We start from the raw sequence: 25,247 nt of genomic DNA, 5'->3' as shown, positions 1-25,247 counted from the left end.
ATATGAGTGCTAGATCAGCTCCTCTGATATTATACTCTTTAGGTGGATAAAATAAGCCTACCGGGAAAAAAATATAACCAAAAGTTGTAAAAGGCCTATGCATCTTCCTTTGGCACGATTTTAGGTCATGATTGTCCTCAATTTTGTTCATTTTAGTATTGAAGTTGCAATTTTTTTGCATAAATCACAAAAGAAATCCCCAGTTGAAGTACAAAGCAAATTTGTCAATCAATATGACTTCAACTGGGGATTTCTCTTGTGATTTATGCACGCATCATGTCTTCTGGAGGCAGATTTGAACCCATGACCTTTCGTATATAAATAATAATAATTGTCCATCACCAATACAAGCCTATGTGATTCACAAAATAATAAATTCATAACTTCTAAATTACTTAACCTATTATAGAAATCATTGAAACACTGTTCTGAACTGAAATTAACTGATCTAAACAATGGCGATATATTTAAGCAATTTTAACTATAAACAAGAAATCATTTCCAAAATTAATTTGCTTTGGTGACAAGCCAATAGAAAAGAAAAATCGATCATCGTGTAGTACTTTCAAGTATGGGCTATTGTGACCGTGAAATTTCAAGTATGCGCTATTGTGATCGCGAAATAAACATATCGACATTTTGTTAATCTCTCCAGTTATGTGCTTAAACCAACCGGCGGTTGCTACTCATGCATTCTTGAATATTCATATACCAATGACCTCTGCCAACCAGACGGAACCGTCCGGAACCGGCGGGCAACCGGCGGTCGAGTTTTTATTTGCTCCCTAATCACTTGTAGAATTGTAGCAAGGATCAAGGATCGACGTGAAGGAGGTATTATAATCACTTAGTGTTGTAGCAAGGAGCAAGGACGTGAAGGAGGTATTATAATCACTTAGTGTTGTAGCACGGATCAAGAATGTGAAGGAGTTATTATAATCACTTAGTATTGAAGCAAGATTCAAGGATGTGAAGGAGGTATTATAATCACTTAGTGTTGTAGCAAGGATCAAGGATGTGAAGGAGGTATTTTAATCACTTCGTCGGTCGCAGCACATAGTGGCGTACGTGAAGGACAAAATACGTTTCCGATCAAAACATTTTTGAAGGATATGCTACTAGTAGGGATGCCCACTCTCAATACAGTTTCCACTAGAACGATTTTTCATTTACTGTGTGCGTGCACTCACACACGTATTGTCTATGGAGAAACTGATCGATACAAGGAATCCCAGGCCTGTTAAATGGCGTACATACTTGTTTTGATCCAAATGTAGGCCTATATCAGGGTGTTTCAAGAAATTCCTGATTCCACCAGAAAACATTAACCAAACTTTTTCCTGTTTGGTCAGTAAATAGAGAGGACCTTCCTTCATGAAGAGATCAACTTTTTTTAATGAAAAATTTAATGAGATGAGAACTACAACAGGTTGAAGTGACACCATTCCGTGCATCAGGTGTTCAAACACAATTATCTCCGAATTTGGAGTGAATCAGACAAGCAAACTTACATACTCATAAAATTTAACTATTTTTGCAGACAAAATGTACAGGATGTTAAGAAATTTAAGAATGTTTAAGCCTACCGCGGCCCATCTCAAATCATGGACTTCCCGTGCACTTCTCACTACCATGTCCATTTCATATGCTATCCATCATCATGTGATCATGGCTTCCATGCACACACAGTGTATTGCTCAATGTAGTAAAGATAACCTTTGAGTTGGAGCAAATTTCTCAAAATTGGTAGTGATTATTGTTACCAAACTTATGCCATGATGAAATATAATAATTTTTGAAGATAAAATGTGCTGACCTTAAAAGATTGAACAATGTTTAAGACTACCGCTATTCATTTGAAATAATGCACTTATTGTTCATCTCCTCTATGGAGATATTTTCCATGGCGGCCATCTATGATCATGCTTGAGGTTTCACCAAACAAACCATGGGTTTTGAGGTCTTATATTTTTTGTTATATGTCAACAAAATCGATTAAATTTTCAGGATGATCTTATTTTCATGTTGTTATAAGCGAATATAATGTTCCAGATAACGCTAGTTAATAAATACATTAAGAAAAAGTACCTTAAAGTTGCACTTTATGTTAGTATTCCTTTTTGGACTTTAACTTTTTAACTTGTTCTAGCAGCCCTATATAAAACCGTGACACTCGAAAGGCCATATCTCTGGAATGAAACGTCCGATTAAGATTATTTAAACGCCAAAATGTTTCTTTCATCAATTCCCAGCCAATAAGTTAGGTCTGAATCAATTTAAAAGTACTTCAATTTTTAGTGGACATGCCTACTACTAGCAACGGAGTCGATACTCCTCCACTGTTATCTCTCAGTGACCCGATTCCATTTGTAATTAAAGTTGAAGGTTCAAACTATTAAACTGTATCTTTAAAAGTTAACAAGGAATAACTATTATAGGATAATAGCTAGCTCTAAACCTATACGCAACTATGTGAAACGGAAAATTTTGAAAATCACTCTACGCCACTATGTGTTACGACCGACAACTTAGTGTTGTAGCACGGATCATTGATGTGGTGGAGGTATTATAATCACTTAGTATTGAAGCAAGATTCAATGATGTGAATGAGGTATCTCTTGGTGTTGTAGCCAAGATCAAGGATGTGAAGGAGGTATTATAATCACTTAGTGTTGTAGCAAGGAGCAAGGATGTGAAGGAGGTATTATAATCACTTAGTGTTGTAGCAAGGATCAAGGATGTGAAGGAGGTATTATAATCACTTAGTGTTGTAGCAAGGATCAAGGATGTGAAGGAGGTATTATAATCACTTAGTGTTGTAGCAAGGATCAAGGATGTGAAGGAGGTATTATAATCACTTAGTGCTGTAGCAAGGATCAAGGATGTGAAGGAGGTATTATAATCACTTAGTGTTGTAGCAAGGAGCAAGGATGTGAAGGAGGTATTATAATCACTTAGTGTTGTAGCAAGGATCAAGGATGTGAAGGAGGTATTATAATCACTTAGTGTTGTAGCAAGGATCAAGGATGTGAAGGAGGTATTATAATCACTTAGTGTTGTAGCAAGGATCAAGGATGTGAAGGAGGTATTATAATCACTTAGTGCTGTAGCAAGGATCAAGGATGTGAAGGAGGTATTATAATCACTTAGTGTTGTAGCAAGGAGCAAGGATGTGAAGGAGGTATTATAATCACTTAGTGCTGTAGCATGGATCAAGGATGTGAAGGAGTTATTATAATCACTTAGTATTGAAGCAAGATTCAAGGATGTGAAGGAGGTATTATAATCACTTAGTGCTGTAGCAAGGATCAAGGATGTGAAGGAGGTATTATAATCACTTAGTGTTGTAGCAAGGAGCAAGGATGTGAAGGAGGTATTATAATCACTTAGTGCTGTAGCACGGATCAAGGATGTGAAGGAGTTATTATAATCACTTAGTATTGAAGCAAGATTCAAGGATGTGAAGGAGGTATTATAATCACTTAGTGTTGTAGCACGGATCAAGGATGTGAAGGAGTTATTATAATCACTTAGTATTGAAGCAAGATTCAAGGATGTGAAGGAGGTATTATAATCACTTAGTGTTGTAGCACGGATCAAGGAAGTGAACGATGTATATAGGCCTATTATAATCACTTGTAGAATTGTAGCAATGATCAAGGATCGATGTGAAGGAGGTATTGTAATCATTTAGTGTTGTAACAAGCTTCAAGGATGTGAAGGAGGTATTATAATCACTTAGTGTTGTAGCACGGATCAAGGATGTGAAGGAGTTATTATAATCACTTTAATTATTGTAGCAAGGATCAAGTATGTGAAGGAGGTATTATAATCACTTAGTGTTGTAGCAAGGATCAAGGAAGTGAACGATGTATATATTATAATCACTTGTAGAATTGTAACAAGGATCAAGGATCGATGTGAAAGAGGTATTATAATCATTTAGTGTTGTAGCAAGCTTCAAGGATGTGAAGGAGGTATTATAATCACTTGGTGTTGTAGCACGGATCAAGGATGTGAAGAAGTTATTATAATCTCTTTAATTATTGTAGCAAGGATCAAGTATGTGAAGGAGGTATTATAATCACTTAGTGTTGTAGCAAGGATCAAGGAAGTGAACGATGTATATATTATAATCACTTGTAGAATTGTAACAAGGATCAAGGATCGATGTGAAGGAGGTATTATAATCATTTAGTGTTGTAGCACGGATCAAGGATGTGAAGGAGTTATTATAATCACTTAGTATTGAAGCAAGATTCAAGGATGTGAAGGAGGTATTATAATCACTTAGTGTTGTAGCAAGAATCAAGGATGTGAAGGAGGTATTATAATCACTTAGTGTTGTACACATAGCCAGGATTAAGGATGTGAAAGCGGTATTATAATCACTGAGTGTTGTAGCAAGGATCAAGGATGTGAAGGAGGTATTATAATCACTTAGTATTGAAGCAAGATTCAAGGATGTGAAGGAGGTATTATAATCACTTAGTGTTGTAGCACGGATCAAGGAAGTGAACGATGTATATATTATAATCACTTGTAGAATTGTAGCAAGGATCAAGGATCGATGTGAAGGAGGTATTGTAATCATTTAGTGTTGTAGCAAGCTTCAAGGATGTGAAGGAGGTATTATAATCACTTAGTGTTGTAGCACGGATCAAGGATGTGAAGGAGTTATTATAATCACTTTAATTATTGTAGCAAGGATCAAGTATGTGAAGGAGGTATTATAATCACTTAGTGTTGTAGCAAGGATCAAGGAAGTGAACGATGTATATATTATAATCACTTGTAGAATTGTAGCAAGGATCAAGGATCAATGTGAAGGAGGTATTATAATCATTTAGTGTTGTAGCAAGCTTGAAGGATGTGAAGGAGGTATTATAATCACTTAGTGTTGTAGCACGGATCAAGGATGTGAAAGAGTTATTATAATCACTTAGTATTGAAGCAAGATTCAAGGATGTGAAGGAGGTATTATAATCACTTAGTGTTGTAGCAAGGATCAAGGATGTGAAGGAGGTATTTTAATCACTTTGTGTTGTAGCACGGATCATTGATATGGATGAGGTATTATAATCACTTAGTGTTGTAGCACGGATCAAGGATGTGAAGGAGTTATTATAATCACTTAGTATTGAAGCAAGATTCAAGGATGTGAAGGAGGTATTATAATCATTTAGTGTTGTAGCACGGATCAAGGATGTGAAGGAGTTATTATAATCACTTAGTATTGTAGCAAGCTTCAAGGATGTGAAGGAGGTATTATAATCACTTAGTGTTGTAGCACGGATCAAGGATGTGAAGGAGTTATTATAATCACTTAGTATTGTAGCAAGCTTCAAGGATGTGAAGGAGGTCTTATAATCACTTAGTGTTGTAGCACGGATCAAGGATGTGAATGAGATATAGTCACTTAGTGTTGTAGCAAGGATCAAGGATGTGAAGCAGTTATTATAATCACTTAGTATTGAAGCAAGATCCAAGGATGTGAAGGAGGTATTATAATCACTTAGTGTTGTAGCAAGGATCAAGGATGTGAAGGAGGTATTTTAATCACTTTGTGTTGTAGCACGGATCATTGATGTGGATGAGGTATTATAATCACTTAGTGTTGTAGCAAGAATCAAGGATGTGAACGATGTATATAATATAATCACTTGTAGAATTGTAGCAAGGATCAAGGATCGATGTGAAGGAGGTATTATAATCACTTAGTGTTGTAGCAAGGAGCAAGGATGTGAAGGAGGTATTATAATCACTTAGTGTTGTAGCACGGATCAAGAATGTGAAGGAGTTATTATAATCACTTAGTATTGAAGCAAGATTCAAGGATGTGAAGGAGGTATTATAATCACTTAGTGTTGTAGCAAGGATCAAGGATGTGAAGGAGGTATTTTAATTACTTCGTCGGACACAGCACATAGTGGCGTACGTGAAGGACAAAATACGTTTCCGATCAAAACATTTTTGAAGGATATGCTACTAGCAACGGAGTCGATACTCCTCCACTGTTATCTCTCAGTGACCCGATTCCATTTGTAATTAAAGTTGAAGGTTCAAACTATTAAACTGTATCTTTAAAAGTTAACAAGGAATAACTATTATAGGATAATAGCTGGGCTCTAAACCTATACGCAACTATGTGAAACGGAAAATTTTGAAAATCACTCTACGCCACTATGTGTTGCGACCGACAACTTAGTGTTCTAGCACGGATCATTGATGTGGTGGAGGTATTATAATCACTTAGTATTGAAGCAAGATTCAATGATGTGAATGAGGTATCTCTTGGTGTTGTAGCCAAGATCAAGGATGTGAAGGAGGTATTATAATCACTTAGTGTTGTAGCAAGGAGCAAGGATGTGAAGGAGGTATTATAATCACTTAGTGCTGTAGCAAGGATCAAGGATGTGAAGGAGGTATTATAATCACTTAGTATTGTAGCAAGGATGTGAAGGAGTTATTATAATCACTTAGTATTGTAGCACGGATCAAGGATGGAAGGAGGTATTATAATCATTTAGTGTTGTAGCACGGATCAAGGATGGAAGGAGGTATTATAATCACTTAGTGTTGTACACATAGCCAGGATCAAGGATGTGAAAGCGGTATTATAATCACTTAGGCTTGTAGCCAGGATCAATGATGTGAAGGAGGTATTGGAAGGTAAATTATGAATAAAGTAATGGACTGACCTGACGAATTTTCATCCAATCTCATTGAGCTTCATCTGTCAACTGCAAAGATGCTCCGGTATTGATCGTAATCGGAGACTGGTCACGTGTCAATCGGCAAGGAATATTGACAATCGATGAATCCCGTGCGTATGTAAGTAGGAATCTCAGGCCCCCTCATTAGGGATGACTTCTCCACTCTTTTCCCAAATCGCTTGTCGAACTCCCCGCTTAAGGGAACTGAAATGAGCGTTTTGAGCGTTTCGACAGTATTTTTTGTGGGACATGAGAGCACATCAGACATATCTTCAATATGAAAGGTCAACATTTTCAATTGATCGTCGGCTTTTCATCCCACCTACATACACTTCAAATATAAATCATCAAATTTATAAAGTTTACTTCGAGTACTGTTAAATATCAAAAATATCAATGTTTAATGACTTGCCATAAAATGTGTATTACATTGCGAATTTCAAAAAAAAATTATTTGATATCAGAAGGACATTCTTCGTATTCAGACTGCAATTCGATATGTCTGATGTGCTCTAATATCTCACAATAAATACTGCCCAAACGTTCATACCCCTTCCCTTAAGCCACCTTATTTACGTGCATTTTGGTACCCCATTTGTCCATTATCGTTCAATATTAACAACACAGTAGTGCTTTTAAAGAAAAATGCCCAAATTTAAAAGTTGCAATTTACAGCCATCAGTGATCATTACGCAACCGTTGTGGCACGTAAATCCACCATTATCTTCTGAGCTGTCTTCAAATCAATACGAATAGCTGTAACTTTTTAATTTGGGTATTTGTCTTTAAAAACACTGCTGTGATGTTAATATTGGAGGAAAATGGACGAATGGGGTATCAAAATGCGCGTAAATAAATCGTCCTTCTTTCTATGTATAAATATTGTGAAATCAATTATTAGTTCTGAAGGTATAGCGTATTTCTAGAATGATAACATCCTCCGTATCAATTTGGTGTCCGAATGTTTTTGCGTGAGTGTATATAGCGGAATCCGGTTGCCAGACAGTAGAACTAGGACCTCTTTGCTGTCCAAGTCGAGCTTTGAGGGATTGCTTTGTTTCTTCTACATTCTGCTTCTGTGAAATCCAGATGCCCACACTTATAACCGCCAACAAGGTTGGACTGTTTCTCTCGGGGGAGGCTTGTCTTTAACATGGACTAGTTTTCCGCGCAATTTGTTGAGGATCAAGGATGTGAAGGAGGTATTGTAATCAATTAATATTGTAGCAAGGATCAACGACGTTAAAGAGGTATAATAATCTCTTAGTGTTGTAGCAAGGATCACAGGTGTGAAGGCGTTAATATTACAATCACTTAGTATTGAAGCAAGGATCAAGGATGTGAAGGAGATGTTCCACTTGTTATAACAATATCAATAAGGAATAATTTGTAATAGCGGACGACTTGTTGACATTTCCTACTGTAGACAAATATTCAAATTTTAAAAGTTAAATGTCATTTTCTACAAACAAGATGGCGTTACTAGGTTGTTCTTTTTTGTAATAGTCATACATTTCCTAAAAACATTTTTTGTTTCTTTTTTTGCATGAATGCGCTTTAATGTCCCATCTAAAATCTTTTTAAAGATTTTAGATGGGACATTAAAGTGTTTGGACTGAAGGTAACTTTTCACCTGTGTCTGTAACTTTTTCAGGCATATTCCTACCACTGAATGTAACCTAAATAAATTTAGGGTTAACCCTTTGTATAAAAACCAAAACACTGAATCGAATACAAAAGTACACATTGATCGAATTGCAACTTATCACCTGGGCCTGTAGCTTTTTAGAGTTACTGGCCCACCTGGCCTGTAACTTTTTAAGGCATATTAAAAACCAAAACGCTGAATCGAATACAAAAGTAGACATTGATCGAATTGCAACGTATCACCCGGGCCTGTAGCTTTTCAGAGTTACTGGCCCGGCTGGCCTGTAACCTTTTAAGGCATATTAAAACCAAAACGCTGAATAGAATACAAAAGTACACATTGATCGAATTGCAATAATATACCCTAAGTTTTTATTGAAATAATATACATCGGAACTTATAACAAGTATTATTTTTCAGGTGACTAACTTTGGAATTAAAAGTGCTCGAACCCATTACAGGTGAGCGTAGAAACAAATTCAAAGTATAGACCTCTGGAAAAGGCAACCGTTACTACAAGTTTCACAGCATACCCTCACTTACGATCATTGGGTATACCCAATGATCGTAAGTGAGGGTATGCTGTGAAACGGTTGCCTTTTCCAGAGGTCAATACTTTGAATTTGTTACATTGGAACTTAAACAATTGCAAACAAAGCTTATTCTACGTTTAAAACATCTTTACTTTAGATAACGATTTTCGTACTGAGAAATAAATTAAAATTGATGTTGACGCTCTCTAATTAGGTCTACATTCACTATAGAACGTCAAAACGATTAGACCCAAAGTGCACCGACTCACAATTCTTTACAAATGGCCTTGTTAAGTTTTGTCTCCTACGTACAAAACCTCTCATTTTTCTACATTTTTAATTAACTAAGAAACACAATTTTAGGGTCACGATCACGTAGTATTTGGTGTGTTCTCATAATATGGCGTGTTTTGTTACATCGTTGTGCTGTGAAGGCAAAAATTAGAAACGCACCTGTATACTCTGCTTAATAAAGAACTTGTCATGTAAAACACAGCTTTTTGAGAAAAGTGTCTGTACACGCTGTTGATTAATAATCACCCCCTGTAAAAACAGTTAATTACGAATACACGGATCCTGGGTTTTCTACCGGAAGTCAATTTAACCGATATCACCCTGTCATCATGGTAAATGCGTATCATGGAACAACCCGTAGCGTATGTTGCACGGGGCGTGTACTACACGCTCTGCTGATCGCGTGTGTGGGGTGCTATTGGACGCGCTGTTGGCACCCGCAAATCGTATTATGGGAAGGAATTTCGGTCAAACTGACTAGTGGTAGAGAAACCCAGTGTCCATGTATTGAACATGGGCAGCTCATTAACGAACTCGCCTTGCAGCTCGTTAACCTATAAGTAAGGTTCAGGTTTAGGACATGTTGAAATCTGACCTATCGGAGAAATTGCTTTAATTATTATTATCCATTAACCTATCATTGCGATAATGTTATCATTAGAAATATTTCAAATAATTAATTTATGAAATAACCATGTTTTTGTTTGTTTTTTATTCTATTAAACATTTTAAACCAAATTTTGTAGGCACACACACACACACACAAATCCGATAGGTCAGAATACAAGTGTCCCCAAACTGCAAAAAGTGTTCTACATTGCATTCCGAATTTTTAATGCCGATTTGGCTAATATGTACATAAAATTAAACATTGATAACTAGCTTATATACAAACTATCTAGACATCCGACTTAAAATTTATTTCAAACTATTCTATGTAACATCATATGACCCAAAATGAATGGTTGACTTCTTTAAACTGCTTTTAACATCGAGCAATTCGATGGAATTTACTATAGTGGAAATTTCATTGGAATGAATAGCGTGACGATCGTCCGCGTACATTGTGCGATGAATGCCCCTCGTGCGCGTGGCGCGGAAGTGACTCCAACCGCTCCAACCATGCCAACTGACTTGTGATTGGTTAGTATTCTTATTAAGTATACACAGCGATGCATTAGCGTTGTATTTTGAAATACGCACAGATACGATCGCCACCCAAATGGAAAACGCAAATATGCCATCATGATTTGTTTATTACTTTACATTAATAACGAAAACTAATCTATTTTTCAAATTTCAATTTAAGCCCCAAAAAAATTGTTTGTTTGTCCATAGAGGACAAAAAAAAATAAACTGACAATTTGAAGGCTGGTAAATAAGTCAAAACACACAGCACTTTACTGGTTGAACTTTTGAGATGGTTCTGCATGTTATACTATTCATTTTCTTTATATTTTCTTTCTTTAAATTAAAAGTTACTAACCACTGTTTTACTAGCACATTCAACGCAAATTAAAAAAAAAAGACACGGTCGGGACCAAAGTGCACGGTCGGTCGGACGTGGACAAACAAACAATTTTTTGTTTGGCCTTATCATGTTTCATCTATAAACAATATTTAAGAGATGAGGTAAAGTATTAGAATTAAAACCTCACTAATTGAAAGCTATAACTTTATTACATATACCGTAGTTAAATTTGTATGATTAATTTCATGTACCGTACACCTTTTTATCACTGAATTCTATAAGCTATTTAAATGCTATGTGCCATATCATATCTCGTTCTGAAAAATGGCGTTAGTTTAAATGCTCCCGCCTCCAGAGCTTCAAGATTTTCCGCCTGTTTTACCTCCATGTTTTCCACTGCCATTTTTACTACCATGTTTACTAGAGCCACTGCCTTTTTTGCTCCCATGGCTACCATGTTTACTAGAGCCACTGCCTTTTTTGCTACCATGGCTACCATTTTTATTAGAGCCACTGCCTTTTTTGCTACCATGGCTACCATGTTTTTTAGAGCCACTGCCTTTTTTACTTCCATGATTTTTAGAGCCACTGCCCTTTTTACTTCCATGATTTTTAGAGCCACTGCCTTTTTTACTACCATGTTTTTTAGAGCCACTGCCTTTTTTACTACCATTTTTTTAGAGCCACTGCCTTTTTTACTACCACGTTTTACAGAGCCACTTCCTTTTTTACTACCACGTTTTCCAGAGCCACTGCCTTTTTTACTACCACGTTTTCCAGAGCCACTGCCTTTTTTGCTACCATGTTTTCCAGAGCCACTGCCTTTTTTGCTACCACGTTTTACAGAGCCACTGCCTTTTTTACTACCATGTTTTTTAGAGCCACTGCCTTTTTTGCTACCACGTTTTACAGAGCCACTGCCTTTTTTACTACCATGTTTTTTGGAGCCACTGCCTTTTTTGCTACCATGTTTTTTAGAGCCACTGCCTTTTTTACTACCACGTTTCACAGAGCCACTTCCTTTTTTACTACCACGTTTTCCAGAGCCACTGCCTTTTTTACTACCACGTTTTACAGAGCCACTGCCTTTTTTACTACCATGTTTTTTAGAGCCACTGCCTTTCTTACTACCATGTTTTACAGAGCCACTGCCTTTTTTACTACGTTTTTTAGAGCCACTGCCTTTCTTACTACCATGTTTTACAGAGCCCTTGCCTTTCTTACTACCACGTTTTCCAGAGCCACTGCCTTTCTTACTACCACGTTTTACAGAGCCCTTGCTTTTTTTACTACCACGTTTTCCGGAGCCACTGCCTTTTTTACTACCACGTTTTCCAGAGCCACTGCCTTTTTTACTACCACGTTTTACAGAGCCCTTGCTTTTTTTACTACCACGTTTTCCGGAGCCACTGCCTTTTTTACTACCACGTTTTCCAGAGCCACTGCCTTTTTTACTACCACGTTTTACAGAGCCCTTGCTTTTTTTACTACCACGTTTTCCAGAGCCCTTGCTTTTTTTACTACCACGTTTTCCAGAGCCACTGCCTTTTTTACTACCACGTTTTACAGAGCCCTTGCTTTTTTTACTACCACGTTTTCCAGAGCCACTGCCCTTTTTACTACCACGTTTTCCGGAGCCCTTGCCTTTTTTACTACCACGTTTTACAGAGCCCTTGCCTTTCTTACTACCACGTTTTCCAGAGCCACTTCCTTTTTTACTACCACGTTTTACAGAGCCCTTGCTTTTTTTACTACCACGTTGTTTAGAGCCACGGCCTTTCTTACTACTTTTACTAGAGCTACTTCCTTTTTTGCCTGGTTTACGGCCACGACCTTTTTTACAAGCCTTAGCATCCTCACTTCCTTTCTTCACCTTTGTGCATTCGAGACTGCCACCTGCTATACATAGACACTTCTTCTTACACTTCTTGGTAAAGAATTCGTCCCCAGCCTGTTTAGATTCAAAAAAGGAAAAATTGAATTAACACAAAATTAATTCATCTTTTTTATACACATAGAATACACGTAGAAAAGTACAGTGCGTTATCTCGCAAGTGCATCCTGAAAGGCTATTTCTAGGCGTGATTTAACCAACCGTCGACAACAGTCTATAATATGCGATAGAATAAACAAAGCTAATTAATGCTTAATTGGCTAACGTCATAATAGGTAATCTTTACACGGAATTCGGTCCTGTCCAACATAATAAAGTCCCCTCCCCCAGTGGCGTAGCTGCCGGAGGGCAGGAGGTGCGATCGCCCCCTGGCAAATTTGCCTATTAGGGCCCCGCCCCCTAGTGCAAGGAAAAAAGAGGAAAAAGGAGGGAAGAGAGGAAAAAAGAGAGAAGAGAGAGGGGGAGAGAGGGAGAGGAGGGAAAGAGAGATATTGGAATCCATACGATATGCAATACCATACGATTATTATCAATAAGCCTGGCAAAATTGTCTATTTGGCCCCCCCTAGTTTGGGCCCCTGCCTCATACAGGCCCCCCCGGAAAAAAATCCCAGCTACGCCGCTGCCTCCCCGCCAAAAAACCACTGAGCTGTAACGTATTGTTTTTACGGCACGAATAAAACATGGTCAATGTTTGAACAAACAGGCGAAATTCTAACAATAGTAGGCCGTCAGCCTTTTCTGCGGGATCCACCATAGACATACCAACTGGGGGATCCACCATCCTGTGCGTACTGCCGTTCTGCATGTCATGCGTTAGACATTACGCCCCCGATTACGCGGAAGTCGCACCTCTTCAGTCAAGCGTCAACGCGGTGACTTAGCAACAAGGAACTCCGTACCCATAAGATGGCGGCGTTGACGTCACAATCTCTATAGAATTCATAAAAGGCCTGGACATGACACAACTATAACCATCCAAAATTTTCAGTAAGTATAAAGCCCGCTTCATGCATTTATTTGACGTCGAATATGTGATGTGCTCCAACAAAACCAGGAACAAGTCGCCAGATATGTTTTTGAGGTATAGGCCTTTAAAGATGTCATGGCCATAAAAAAAAATCTTGGAATTCTTAACTTCATGGTATTTGACTTTGGGACTAAGTGGACTTCCAAATCCTCGAAAGTAATAATAATAATAATGTGAATTTCTAATGCGCACATCTCCACCAAATCAATGGCGCTCAAGGCGCGATACAAAGATTAACTTAAACTACAAAATAATAAATTTTCATTACAACTTAATCTACACATGAACAACAATCAATAGGTGAACAAAATATGGTGATGCACATCAGTAAAATGCTTCTTTCATTAAGTGAGTTTTTAAAGAACTTTTAAACTGTGTTAAAGATGTACTTAGTTTAATGTGGGTTGGCAGAGTATTCCAGAGACGTGGTGAAGCAATTGAAAAAGCCCTATCCCCCCATGAATGTTTTGAACGGGGTTCACAGAGAAGCGATTTGTCACTAGAACGGAGCATACGAGGAGGGTTATATGGTTGGAGGAGACATTTGATATATTCTGGTGCAAGATCATTTAGTGATTTAAAAACAATGAGCAACAGTTTGTAAACAATTCTGTAACCAACCGGCAGCCAATGTAACTCTCTTAAAACTGGAGTGATGTGAGATCTCTTTCTAGTTAAAGTGACCAAGCGCGCAGCAGTGTTCTGAATACGCTGTAGACGTGCAATCTGATCTTGAGGAAGGCCAAACAAGAGGGAGTTGCCCATATCAAGCCGGGAGGTTACAAAACTGTGAACAATTTGTTCAGTAGCATGAGGACTTAAGTACTTTCTTATTCTACCAATGTTTCTGATATGAAATGATGCTGAACGTACAATACTTGATACATGAGTATTAAGAGACATTGACGAGTCCAAAATAACACCTAGATTACGTGCACTCAATGAAGGAGTGATGTCAGAATCTCCTATTGTAATATGTGGGACATTAACTTTTGACAGCTGTTGTCGAGAACCAATTAAAACAAATTCAGTCTTTTCATCGTTCAATTTTAGAAAATTCTCCTGCATCCACTTACGGATCTCACAAATGCATGATTCAATACACTCAATGGTTTGATCAGCACATTCTTGGGTTGGTTTGAAAGACATGTACAACTGCGTATCGTCAGCATATACATGATACTGTAATTTGTATTTGAGGATTATCTTATGAACTGGATAGGTATAAATGGTGAACCATTGGGGTCCAAGGACTGACCCTTGCGGGACTGCATAATCATGAACAACTGGAGTGGAGGAGGAGTTCCCAACGCGAACATACTCTGGCCTGTTACTCAGATATGATTGACACCATGCAAGCGCATTACCTCTCAAGCCAATAAAATCACGAAGTCTGCTTAGCAAAATGTTGTGGTCCACGGTATCGAATGCCGCGCTTAAATCTAAAAGGATGAGAGCGGTTACGTTTCCCTCATCCATAGCAGCCAAAATATCATTTTCAACGCGCAATAGAGCGGTCTCAATGCTGTGTTTTGGCCTGTAAGCACTCTGAAACCCATCGGAAAGATTATTTTCATTTATAACCAAACTCAGTCTAGCCGATACAACACGCTCGATTGTCTTTCCTAAGAACTCCAGATTGGCTACAGGCCTATAATTTTTTAGGACTTCCTTGTCCAAACCAGTTTTCTTTAACAGGGGTCTAATGTATGCAGTCTTGAGAGTGGTTGGAAAAATACCTTCAGCAAAAGATTTATTTACGATGTAGGTAATGTGAGGAACAAAGTCATCAATACACTCTTTGACCAGTGATGTTGGGACAGGGTCCAACTCACAGGTTTTACATGGTGACTTACAAATAATATCCCGGACTTCAACTTCACTGGCAGGTTTAAAGCTAGTAAGATAAACAGTGGTGTTTGATTCATTCTCACATGAAAATGGATCAGTACATTTGCTAGGAAAAGTATTACGTATATCCACTATCTTTTACTGAAGAACTCAGAGAATTGCTCGGCAAGAGCATCATCAGACTCACACTGTGGAAGCACAGGTTTTGTGCTTTTTTGCAACAAATCATTTACAACCTTATACAACTGTTTTTGATCACCTGCTTTCTCATTGATTTTACCTGAGTAGTACTCTATTTTAGTATGGGCACTGTGATTACCAACTGTTACTTCTGTATGTCCCTGATTAGGGGGAGGTATTTCACATAAGTTGTCAAGATTCTGCCCTGTATGGGAACTAGGATTACCAACAGTTACCTCTGTGTGTCTCTGATTTACTATAACTGAAATAGGCCTTCACTTATCCCTTCCAGCTCTACATCCTCTTCTAGTTGGACACACAGAACAAATATTCAAGTCCACCAAGGTATTATACACATCACTGGGTAGTCGTATTCTACCAGGATTCATGTTCAACAGCTCTCCTCTTGAATAGGAGACACCAGTCATTGCAGCCATGACCATATAGATCAATAGGAGCACAACAAAAGGATATAATAGTAGTTTAGCCATATGTGTGTGGGAGTCCAGTCAAGTAGAAAACAATCAATATCCACTCCAACTGTGTGTTATCAGTATAGGCCAAAATGTAGCATCATACACAAAAATATGATCACAAAATACACCAAAAATGCAGAATCATCCGACATCAGAGTTGATAAGGTTGATCTAGGAGCTTAGCTCTGCACACTGATATAACTTTGGTGACCAAAAATTACTGTTAAGACATATAAATCATCAAAACTTGAGAGGACATACCCAGTGCAGCCACACAGGGCGCACAATCAATCAATCAATAAATAAAAGGTGAACTATGATAATCCCTATGCAATCCTGTGTAAGGCAGAACATTAATTGGATCATTATTCATAATAGCAATTTGGCAAAAACATCAAGGTATCATTTACACACTTATCCATATTTTGAAAAGTATTGATGCTATTTTAATTTTGGTATCATTTTTCTAGTGATTTCATTTTGATGAAATGCCAAAAATGTGGTTTATCCTTAGTGTAAGAGAGCACGAAATACTAATAGGATTAGAGTTAGGGTTAGGGAAAGGGTTAGGGTAGGATTAGGGTTAGGCTTAGGATTAGAGTTGGGATTTGTTTGGTATTCTCTTACACGAAGGATAGACCAAAAATTTGACTTGTTCCTGGTTTTATCAGAGCTGCTCATATACTTGAATCAACAAGTATTCAGACCTGAAATTGACCGTTTGTAAAAAAAAAGGAAAATGCTTAAAAAAAAGAGGAAAATAGCGCAAAATCAAGCTAAAAAACTCAAATTGGATTGAAAATAACAAATAATGCGTAAATTTCAGGAATAAAAAGAAGAGAAAATCAGCTGAAAAGAGGAAATTTTAGATCTGAGTATTCGTTTCGTCTATTTCCGTTATATTTCCAACCGTGTTTAAAATTGATAATATATAATTATACAGACATGGATATGTCCATGCAACTTATACTAAAAGTGATATCACCTGAAATAACGACTGATTTTCTTGTATGAAAAATGTTCGGCCTGCTTGTCATGTACGTTGTTTAAGTGTCCTGTTGTTTAACGTCTAGATGTTGTGCATAAATGCCGCACACATTTACCACTTTAGGTTGCAGAACTGATTTATTTTTCTATAAATCACGAAACCGCGAAAACATGGCGTCACTACTGAACTTGAATTTTGCTCAGGATTATTAAATTAAAACACTGAGAGAACCCGGACTCGGTCGCCATCTTGGTACACGCATGAAGCAAAATCGTGGGGTATTTGTTTTCGCTCGGAATTCGATCGAGGTAATCATTGTCATGTGAGTGCCACATTGGATACTAGCGGCATGTGATGCGACCTGTACGCGATACTAAAACGCTTCAGATGAAACGCAGAATTGTTTTCTTTCCTTTCCACGCACCGTCGACAAGGACCCGAATACCACCAATTTTGCTCCATAGCTGACGGCGCTTGTACGTGGCGGTATAGACCTTTTTCCCACTATCCCACAATGCACTATTCCAGGGGGGTATGACGTAGCTCATTAACCTCATAGATCGTGTGCATCCGATGGTCTTTGCCAGGCCTTTGCAATTATTTTGTCTTAATATGGGCATACTGATTCCATATATGCGGATTATCGTAAAGGCCATCGATGTTACTAATTATGCAATTATTGAATACACGAGTGATGCAGTCTAGTTACGGAGCGATGCAGAACATCTGTGTAAGAGATTTATGTTTACGTCTTATTTTCATCTCCGAAAAAAAAGTGAAACGGACGCCGACAAAATATCACTGCGTGTCCCGTCATTAGTTTTTCACCATTAGGTCTATAAAATGTATACAAAGTTAGGTTTCAATAGCAGGAAACTATTTTGGGTGAGGACACAATGTCCATAAGGCATAGAAATGTTGTTTTTTGCCCCCGGAAGGTATTAGTGATCGTGGCGCCATTATCATCATTATCGGGTATTCCTTTTTTGTGATGAATGCACCAGTCGAAATGTCCGTATTCCAGAATGTAATGAACATAACTCTGTACTCCCCCGGGGAGATGATGTATTTTGCGACACTCATACCCCCCTGGAATAGTGCATGATGGGAAAGAGGGAAAAAGGTCTATAGGGAGTCCGAGTTGTGTGGTTTTAATTATGGGTGTAAACCACATAACTTACCGCTCTAGTAATACCCTGCTTTCGGCAACCACATTCTTCTTCTTTAACACACTTGGCTCCTTGTAACACGAAGCCTTCATCACATTCACACCCGGGTTCCGTATGGCCAAGACGTTTGCCGCATCTTCTCTGCTGTCTAGGAGATAGACCTCCGCACACTTCTGGACACGGGTTTACCATCTCCGACCATGTCGTATGTTCTTCTTCGCATGCCTTTTCTGTGTAACCATACAAACACACATATAACAAATGAGTCACTTTGGTACGATTTGAAATTACTTGGTACTGTACCGTAAAAAGTCTATAATAAGCAATGATAATGTGCCTATTATCGAGTTTTTCGGACAAGAACAAATTTTAGGGTAGTTTGTTAAAACTTAAACAGTATGTTTTTCTTTTAATTTACAAATATCTGTGTTACCGATATTCTATAAATTAAAAATAATGAAACAGTCAACAAACTACGTTCTTGTCCGAGTAACTCGCAAATATGCTTATTATAGAATTTTACGGTAGGTCGGTAAACATGAGTAAGGTTTAATCTGTCCCTAGAGAAGTCTATTTCAGAGGGCTGTGTCTTCGGAGCTCTAACTAGTGCCATCCTCAGAAGATGTCACCTTCGTGTTTACTGAAAATGATTATAAACAGCTTCTTTTTCTTTCTTTTTAGTGCCATATGTATGAGTATTATCGCACTGCGTACAGACAAGCTGTAGCTATTTTTTACTCTGGAACCTAGAGTAGATGAGTGTATTTTTGAAGTACAGTGAACAATACCGGGATGATCCCCTGCTCTTTTCGAAAAGCATGTGACGTACTTTAACCTGCACACTGCATAAATTTTAGAAATACATGTACACGGAACCGACGCGTCGGTCCCGACGGCTTAAAGTGCCCTCCGAAGAACTAAGCAAGTAGAGTGAAGTGCCTTGCTCAAGGACACAAAGAGCCAGCCGAGCTCAAGCGGAACTATTCAGATTTCGAACCTTCGACACTTGGATTCACAGTCCAACGCCTTAACCACTCGGCCACGCTCCGCTTTTGTAAGACCCACAGTTTTGAAATCCATATCAAGAAGATGCCATCCTCAGAAGATGGCTCTGAAGCTAGAGTTCCGAAAGCACAGCCCTCTGAAAAGGACTTCTCTAGGGAAAAATTAAACCTTACTCAATGAGTTACTTTGATGATATTATCAGTATTATCTGAATTATCTATTATGTTATTCTTGCATATACATAATTCTATAAGTTAAAGTCTAATGTGTATCTTAACGGTAAACCATCAAGCTCATGGGATTCAAGATAAGAACAGTTTGCACTATTTATGATGTGTTCAGTTCAACAGTTAGATGGTAAATATAAACGAAGGACATTGCATCCTACAATATTATAACGTTAATAGGTTTTCGGTTTTTGCATATTTTTTAGTGTATGTGTATCAATACCATTTTTGATATGGATTCCAAACCTCAGGGTCTTACAAGAAGCGGACAGAGCACAATACATCTAAACTGCTGAAGTCTGCTGAGCGCGGCGCCTTCTACTATAATGCTCCTAGAATGTGGAATCGTTTACCAATCAATATCCGTGAATCTACATCACTTGCTGTTTTTAAGAAGGCTCTAAAGACACATTTGTATAATTCATTCCAATTGTTCTGTTGTTCTGTATATATCTTGCTTGTGTATATATTTTGGCCTTTTTGCCACCTTCGATATTGTATGTAGCGCTACGCTCTTAATGTAGCAGCGCTTTATAAATGCTCAATATGTACCCAGCAAACACAAAACGTTTTCGACATCATTCGCAAAAGGTTATAACAGGTTGTTCATAACATTAAAAAACATTTTTTGATAATCGACTGCTCAGCAAACACAAAATGTTTGACAGAAAACGTTTAAATGTCGGGTTATATAAAGGGTATAAACGTTTTATAACATTCCAAAAACATTTTTGAAAACTTGATACAAAACATTCTAAACGGAATGTTATTTTGGGGTTGAAAAAATATTTTGCGAAAAATGTTTGCCTAAAATATTTGCAATAACGTTTTAAAAACGTTTTCATGACCTTTACATAACCCGACATTTAAATGTTATTAACACGTTTTGAAAAATACATTTTAAGAACATTTGGAAATTTATTTTGCAAAAATAGTTTACAATAACATTTTGAAAACATTTTAAAAATATTGTTGTAGTGTGTTTTCATACTAAACGTTTCAAAACGTTTCCATGACCTTTATATAACCCGATATTTTAATGTTATAAAAACGTTTTTACCTAAACCAAAAGCCAAAATATAACTTAAACTTATTGAAAACGTTTTTAACGTTTTTGTGTTTGCTGGGTATGTATGTAAGCTGTATGTATGTAAACATGATTTGCTTCGGGCTTCAAGTTGTTTGTACCTTGTCATGGGTAGGTCGCTTGCATGTAACATACTTGAATAATATACCGAGTACTCAATCAGTTTATCCAATTCAGTTTAGCACTGCCGAGGAGCTTAAAGTTACCCTTAAGGTTTCCCATGGGTGTTTCTATCTATCCCAATGGGTGCTCCGTTTAAGGGTGGAAGGAAATGGCAAACTACCGCCTTTCACTTTTTCCATCTGTTATTGCCATGTGGAGAGGGCTGGTTCTTTACCAGAGTGAGGATGCGAGCTTCCTCTGCATCCCTAGCTCATTCCTCTCTGTCACTCTTTCTGCAACTTTCTTCTGACTAATTTTATTTGTTCTTCTCTTTCGCAAGCCAGTTTACCAGGATAGATAAGCCAATTTAGTTGGCTTTGTTAGTTGTTCCATCATTCATTCCTTGGTTTGTCTGGGATACCAGGCTTTTATCCTATTGCTAGGGTTAGAGGCGCCTGATCCTTGGGATAATCATGACTCAATTATTGATTTCATTCTGGGGTACAGGATACAGATCCCCAGTCTGAAGATGACGGCGTATCCCCACATGGACTACACCCTACTTCTTTGTGTTGTCAGGTCAAAGCTAGTGTGGGCGCAAACTGGTATTGTGACTATCTCTCCTCTCTTTTTTGTATATTTATTTATTCATTTACACCACTTCTCCCCAGCTATGGGTTAAATAGTCATTGTTAGGATAGACCAACTTAGTTGGTTAGCTAAGCCACTGGGCAGCAGCAGTGGTGGATGGGGTCTGGTGGCAGAGATCAGTCTTGATACTACCCTGATAATGGTAGCAGTCCTTGAAGATCCTAGTTAGTTGGATTTCTACCAAGTTATCTGGTACTGCCGGGCAACATGGATCCTTCCCAGTCGTCACACTTCGGTGTTCCATTGGATCCGAAGTATTCCAGGTCCAGAGAGTTTCAGAGCTGGTGCGCAACAACTCTGGTACTATATATTGTAGCGTAGGCGTATGTCGAGCGTATTATAGCGTAGGCGTATGTAGCGAGGCAGAGAAGGTGGTGATGGCAGGCTTGAGTGGCTGGAAGCTGTTAGCTGTATCTGCCCATGCAGGCGGGCTGGATTGTTGGTCGCAGATTTTCTGATGGATGACAGAAACCTGTAGGCGCCATCCAGCATGACCGAGCAACCCTATTTAGGGATAACACTGCTTGCCTCAACTTGAGGAAGCCCCGATAAATGGAGGGTAAACAAAGCTCATCTAATTGAATCTGGCCGGCTAGCCGCGGTCGGCGGATCCTCCACCTTGCGGTAGAAAACAACAAAAGAAAGAAAAAGAAAGAAGAAAGAAGTTGACCTTGGGATCGTGGAATGTACGAACTATTCTTGATAACTCCACTAATCGACCTGAACGTCAAACGGCACTGGTTGCTCTTGAGCTTGGGCGCTACAACATTGACACATGCTATCTTCAGGAAACACGCTTCTCTAGTCAGGGCCAAATTTGTGAGAAAGGTTACACCTTCTACTGGTCTGGGAGAGATCCAAATGTTCGCAGAGAGGCAGGTGTTGCCTTTGCTATTTGCGACTTAGTCTCTCTTCCTCAAGCCATCTCTGATAGACTTATCAAGCTGAGGCTGCCTCTGAGCCAAGACCGTTACATGACCATTATTTGCTGCTATGCTCCTACGATGTCACACACAGATGAATCCAAAGAAATCTTCTATGAAGCCCTTAGAGCTAGTGTGAGGAATATCCCACATGAGGATAAGTTGATGGTTTTGGGAGATCTTAATGCCAGAGTGGGCAGTGACATTGCCACTTGGCCATGTATCCTTGGGAATCATGGGAGAGGTGCTTGTAACTCCAACGGGGAACTACTGCTCTCATTCTGTGCTGAGAATCAGATGGCTGTGTCCAATACCTACTTTCAGATGCCTGACAAATGGTACTACTCATGGCAACATCCTCGCTTAAAACGCTTCCATCTGCTGGACTATGTACTTACAAGGCAGATAGATATCTGTGATATCACTTCCACCAGAGTTATGAGAGGTGCAGATTGCTCTACAGATCACTTTCTTGTACGGACAATATGTAAGCTGCATATCAAGCCCATGAGGAGGAAGACAAAGCCTAAACTCCTCAAGAAGACAAATGTTAGAAGTCTCATCGATAACATGGAAACAAGAGCAAAATTCCAGGAAGCACTAACTGTAAAACTGGATGCACTGAGACTGCCAAAGGAAGCTACAATCAATGAACAATGGCAGTCTCTTAGTAGGGCAACCCAAGAGGTTATGGGAGAACAGCTAAGCCCACCACTCCGTCGCAATGCTGATTGGTTTGATGAGAACAATGAACCAATCCAGGCTCTCCTTCATGAGAGGACAGTTGCCAGGAATGAGATGCTCAGGACAGGGCTCCGCTCGAAAAGCAGAAAGTTTAAGGAATGCAAAAGTAATGTCCAAAGATCTTTACGTCAGATGAGGGATGAATGGTGGAATAAGAAAGCAGAAGCCGTGCAAGAGCTGGCAGAGAGTGGTAACTCTCAAGCTTTCTTCACAGCCCTGAAGGAAGTCTATGGACCTAGGCATTCAATTGCCTCTCCACTTCTCAATAGCTCAGGTACAACTCTTCTAACTGACAAAGATGACATCAGGATCTCCTTAACCGACCCTCTAGCACTGCACCAAATGTCTTGGATAACCTTGTAAAACCATCAGGCACAACTGGAATGGAAAAGCCGCCAACCATGCAAGAAATTGGAGATGCTGTCAAGTCTATGAAGAATGGTAAAGCTCATGGAATGGACGGAATTCCCTCTGAGGTGTACAAGTTCGGCGGGCCTTGCATCATCCAAGCTCTGTGCAGTTTTTCCAAAACTGCTGGGGTTCAGCTGAACTGCCCCAAGAATTTAAGGATGCAATGATGGTCACCATTATTAAGAAGGGTGACCGCACTCAGTGTGGTAACTATCGAGGGATATCCCTGCTCTCAACTGCTGGTAAAGTTCTTGCAAAGATTCTCCTGGCTAGATTACAACAAGTTGCCAGTAAGTTACTACCTGAAAGTCAATGTGGGTTCAGAGCCAGTGAATCTACAATTGATCCAATCTTCACCCTGCGCCAGCTTCAGGAGAAATCAATAGAACAGTCTTCATCGACTTCACCAAAGCATTCGACACCATCGATAGAGAATTACTTTGGAAACTACTGGAGCATTATGGTTGTCCAGACATCTTTGTCAAGATCATTCGTGAATTTCATGATGGAATGCAGGCAACTGTTCTAGTTGAGGGTGATACAACTGAGTCCTTCCCGGTTTGTCATGGTGTTCAGCAGGGATGTGTGTTGGCTCGAACCTTGTTTGGTCTCTACTTGGCAGCTGTTCTGGAAATGTCATCTGACAACTTATCAGATGGTCAGCATGGAGTTTTCCTCCGTTCTAGGACAGATGGCAAACTCTTCAATCTACGTGCCAAGACCCGATGTCAAGAAGTCTGTGTGCAAGAGCTTCTATATGCTGATAACACCGCCCTGGTAGCTCAATCCATTGAAGACCTGCAGAACATGTTTGGCTGTTTTGTGACTGCATCAGTTGCATTTGGCCTTACAATCAACAACAGTAAAACTGAGGTCATTTACCAACCTGCTCCAGGAACTCAGCACCAAGATCCTGATCTCTACATACATGGGGAACCTGTCAAATCGGTCACCAATTTCATCTACCTGGGGAGTGTGATTTCCATGGACATTTCCGTCGATCTGGAGATCACAAGACGAATTCAGAGTGCCACCAGTGCCTTTGCATCTCTGGAAAAAAGAGTTTGGTCCCAGCGTGGTATAAGACTTGCGACCAAATGTAAACTGTATCGCGTGTTTGTCCTACCCTGTCTCCTGTATTCTACTGAGACCTACACACTCTATCGGAGACACATCAAGAAGTTAACTTCCATTCAACTTCGCCACCTTAGATGTATCATGGGAATAACATGGCAGTACCGAGTCCCTAATGGAGAGGTGATTCAGAGAGCCAAAATGGAGAGCGTAGAAGCCATCCTAGTGAAAAGCCAACTGCGCTGGGCCGGTCATGTCGTGAGGATGCCTGATGAAAGACTACCGAAAGCTGTGATGTATGCTGAACTCACAGAAGGAAAGAGAAAACGTGGTGGACAGAAAACTGGTATAGAGATGTTGTGAAGCGTCATCTGAAGACAGCTGACATGGATGTTGATACATGGGAGACGAAAGCTAGTGACCGGGTCAATTGGAGGAAGAAGATCCACGATGCTGGGAAAACAGTGGAGCGGAAGCGAAATGAGATGTACCTTGAAGGATGGAGAAAGAGACACCCATCAACTTCGACAACTGTGCCTTCATCGAACTCGATGGGCAGCCGATGATGATGATGATGATGACTCAATCAGTTTATCCAATACGATCTATTCACAATAGTGTAAAACCTCGTCTACAAGCATATAGAGTGTTTTTGATGAATGCTAAATTAATACGAAACAGCCGTAAAATGCAATACAATGGATCGATCTTACAATAATAGTTGTCTGTATACGTTTGTATCAATAATGTACTCACGCAAACTCCATAATGTTA

General features: G+C 39.0%; 1 protein-coding gene across 2 annotated transcripts in view; it reads right to left on the bottom strand.

Moving 5' to 3' along the window:
• Nucleotides 1-8,707: 8,707 nt before the first annotated feature.
• LOC140141110 (uncharacterized) overlaps nt 8,708-25,247 on the bottom strand; it is a 66,933-nt gene continuing 50,393 nt past the window's right edge. Inside the window, exons 16-18 of one of the 2 annotated variants that reach the window (XM_072162895.1) lie at nt 18,262-18,479; nt 11,844-12,612; nt 8,708-11,780 (exon numbers count right to left, since the gene is read on the bottom strand). In XM_072162895.1, the coding sequence (XP_072018996.1) occupies nt 10,948-11,780; nt 11,844-12,612; nt 18,262-18,479 (1,820 nt within the window). In that variant the 3' untranslated portion in view covers nt 8,708-10,947. Of the gene's footprint in view, nt 12,613-18,261; nt 18,480-25,247 lie in introns of both variants that reach the window. The other variant, XM_072162894.1, reaches the window with a different exon arrangement.

Source organism: Amphiura filiformis, chromosome 19 (genome assembly GCF_039555335.1).
Source record: "Amphiura filiformis chromosome 19, Afil_fr2py, whole genome shotgun sequence".
NCBI lineage: Eukaryota > Metazoa > Echinodermata > Ophiuroidea > Amphilepidida > Amphiuridae > Amphiura > Amphiura filiformis.
The sequence above is the reverse complement of the archived record's forward strand: the minus strand, read 5'-3'. Positions and strand labels throughout refer to the sequence as shown.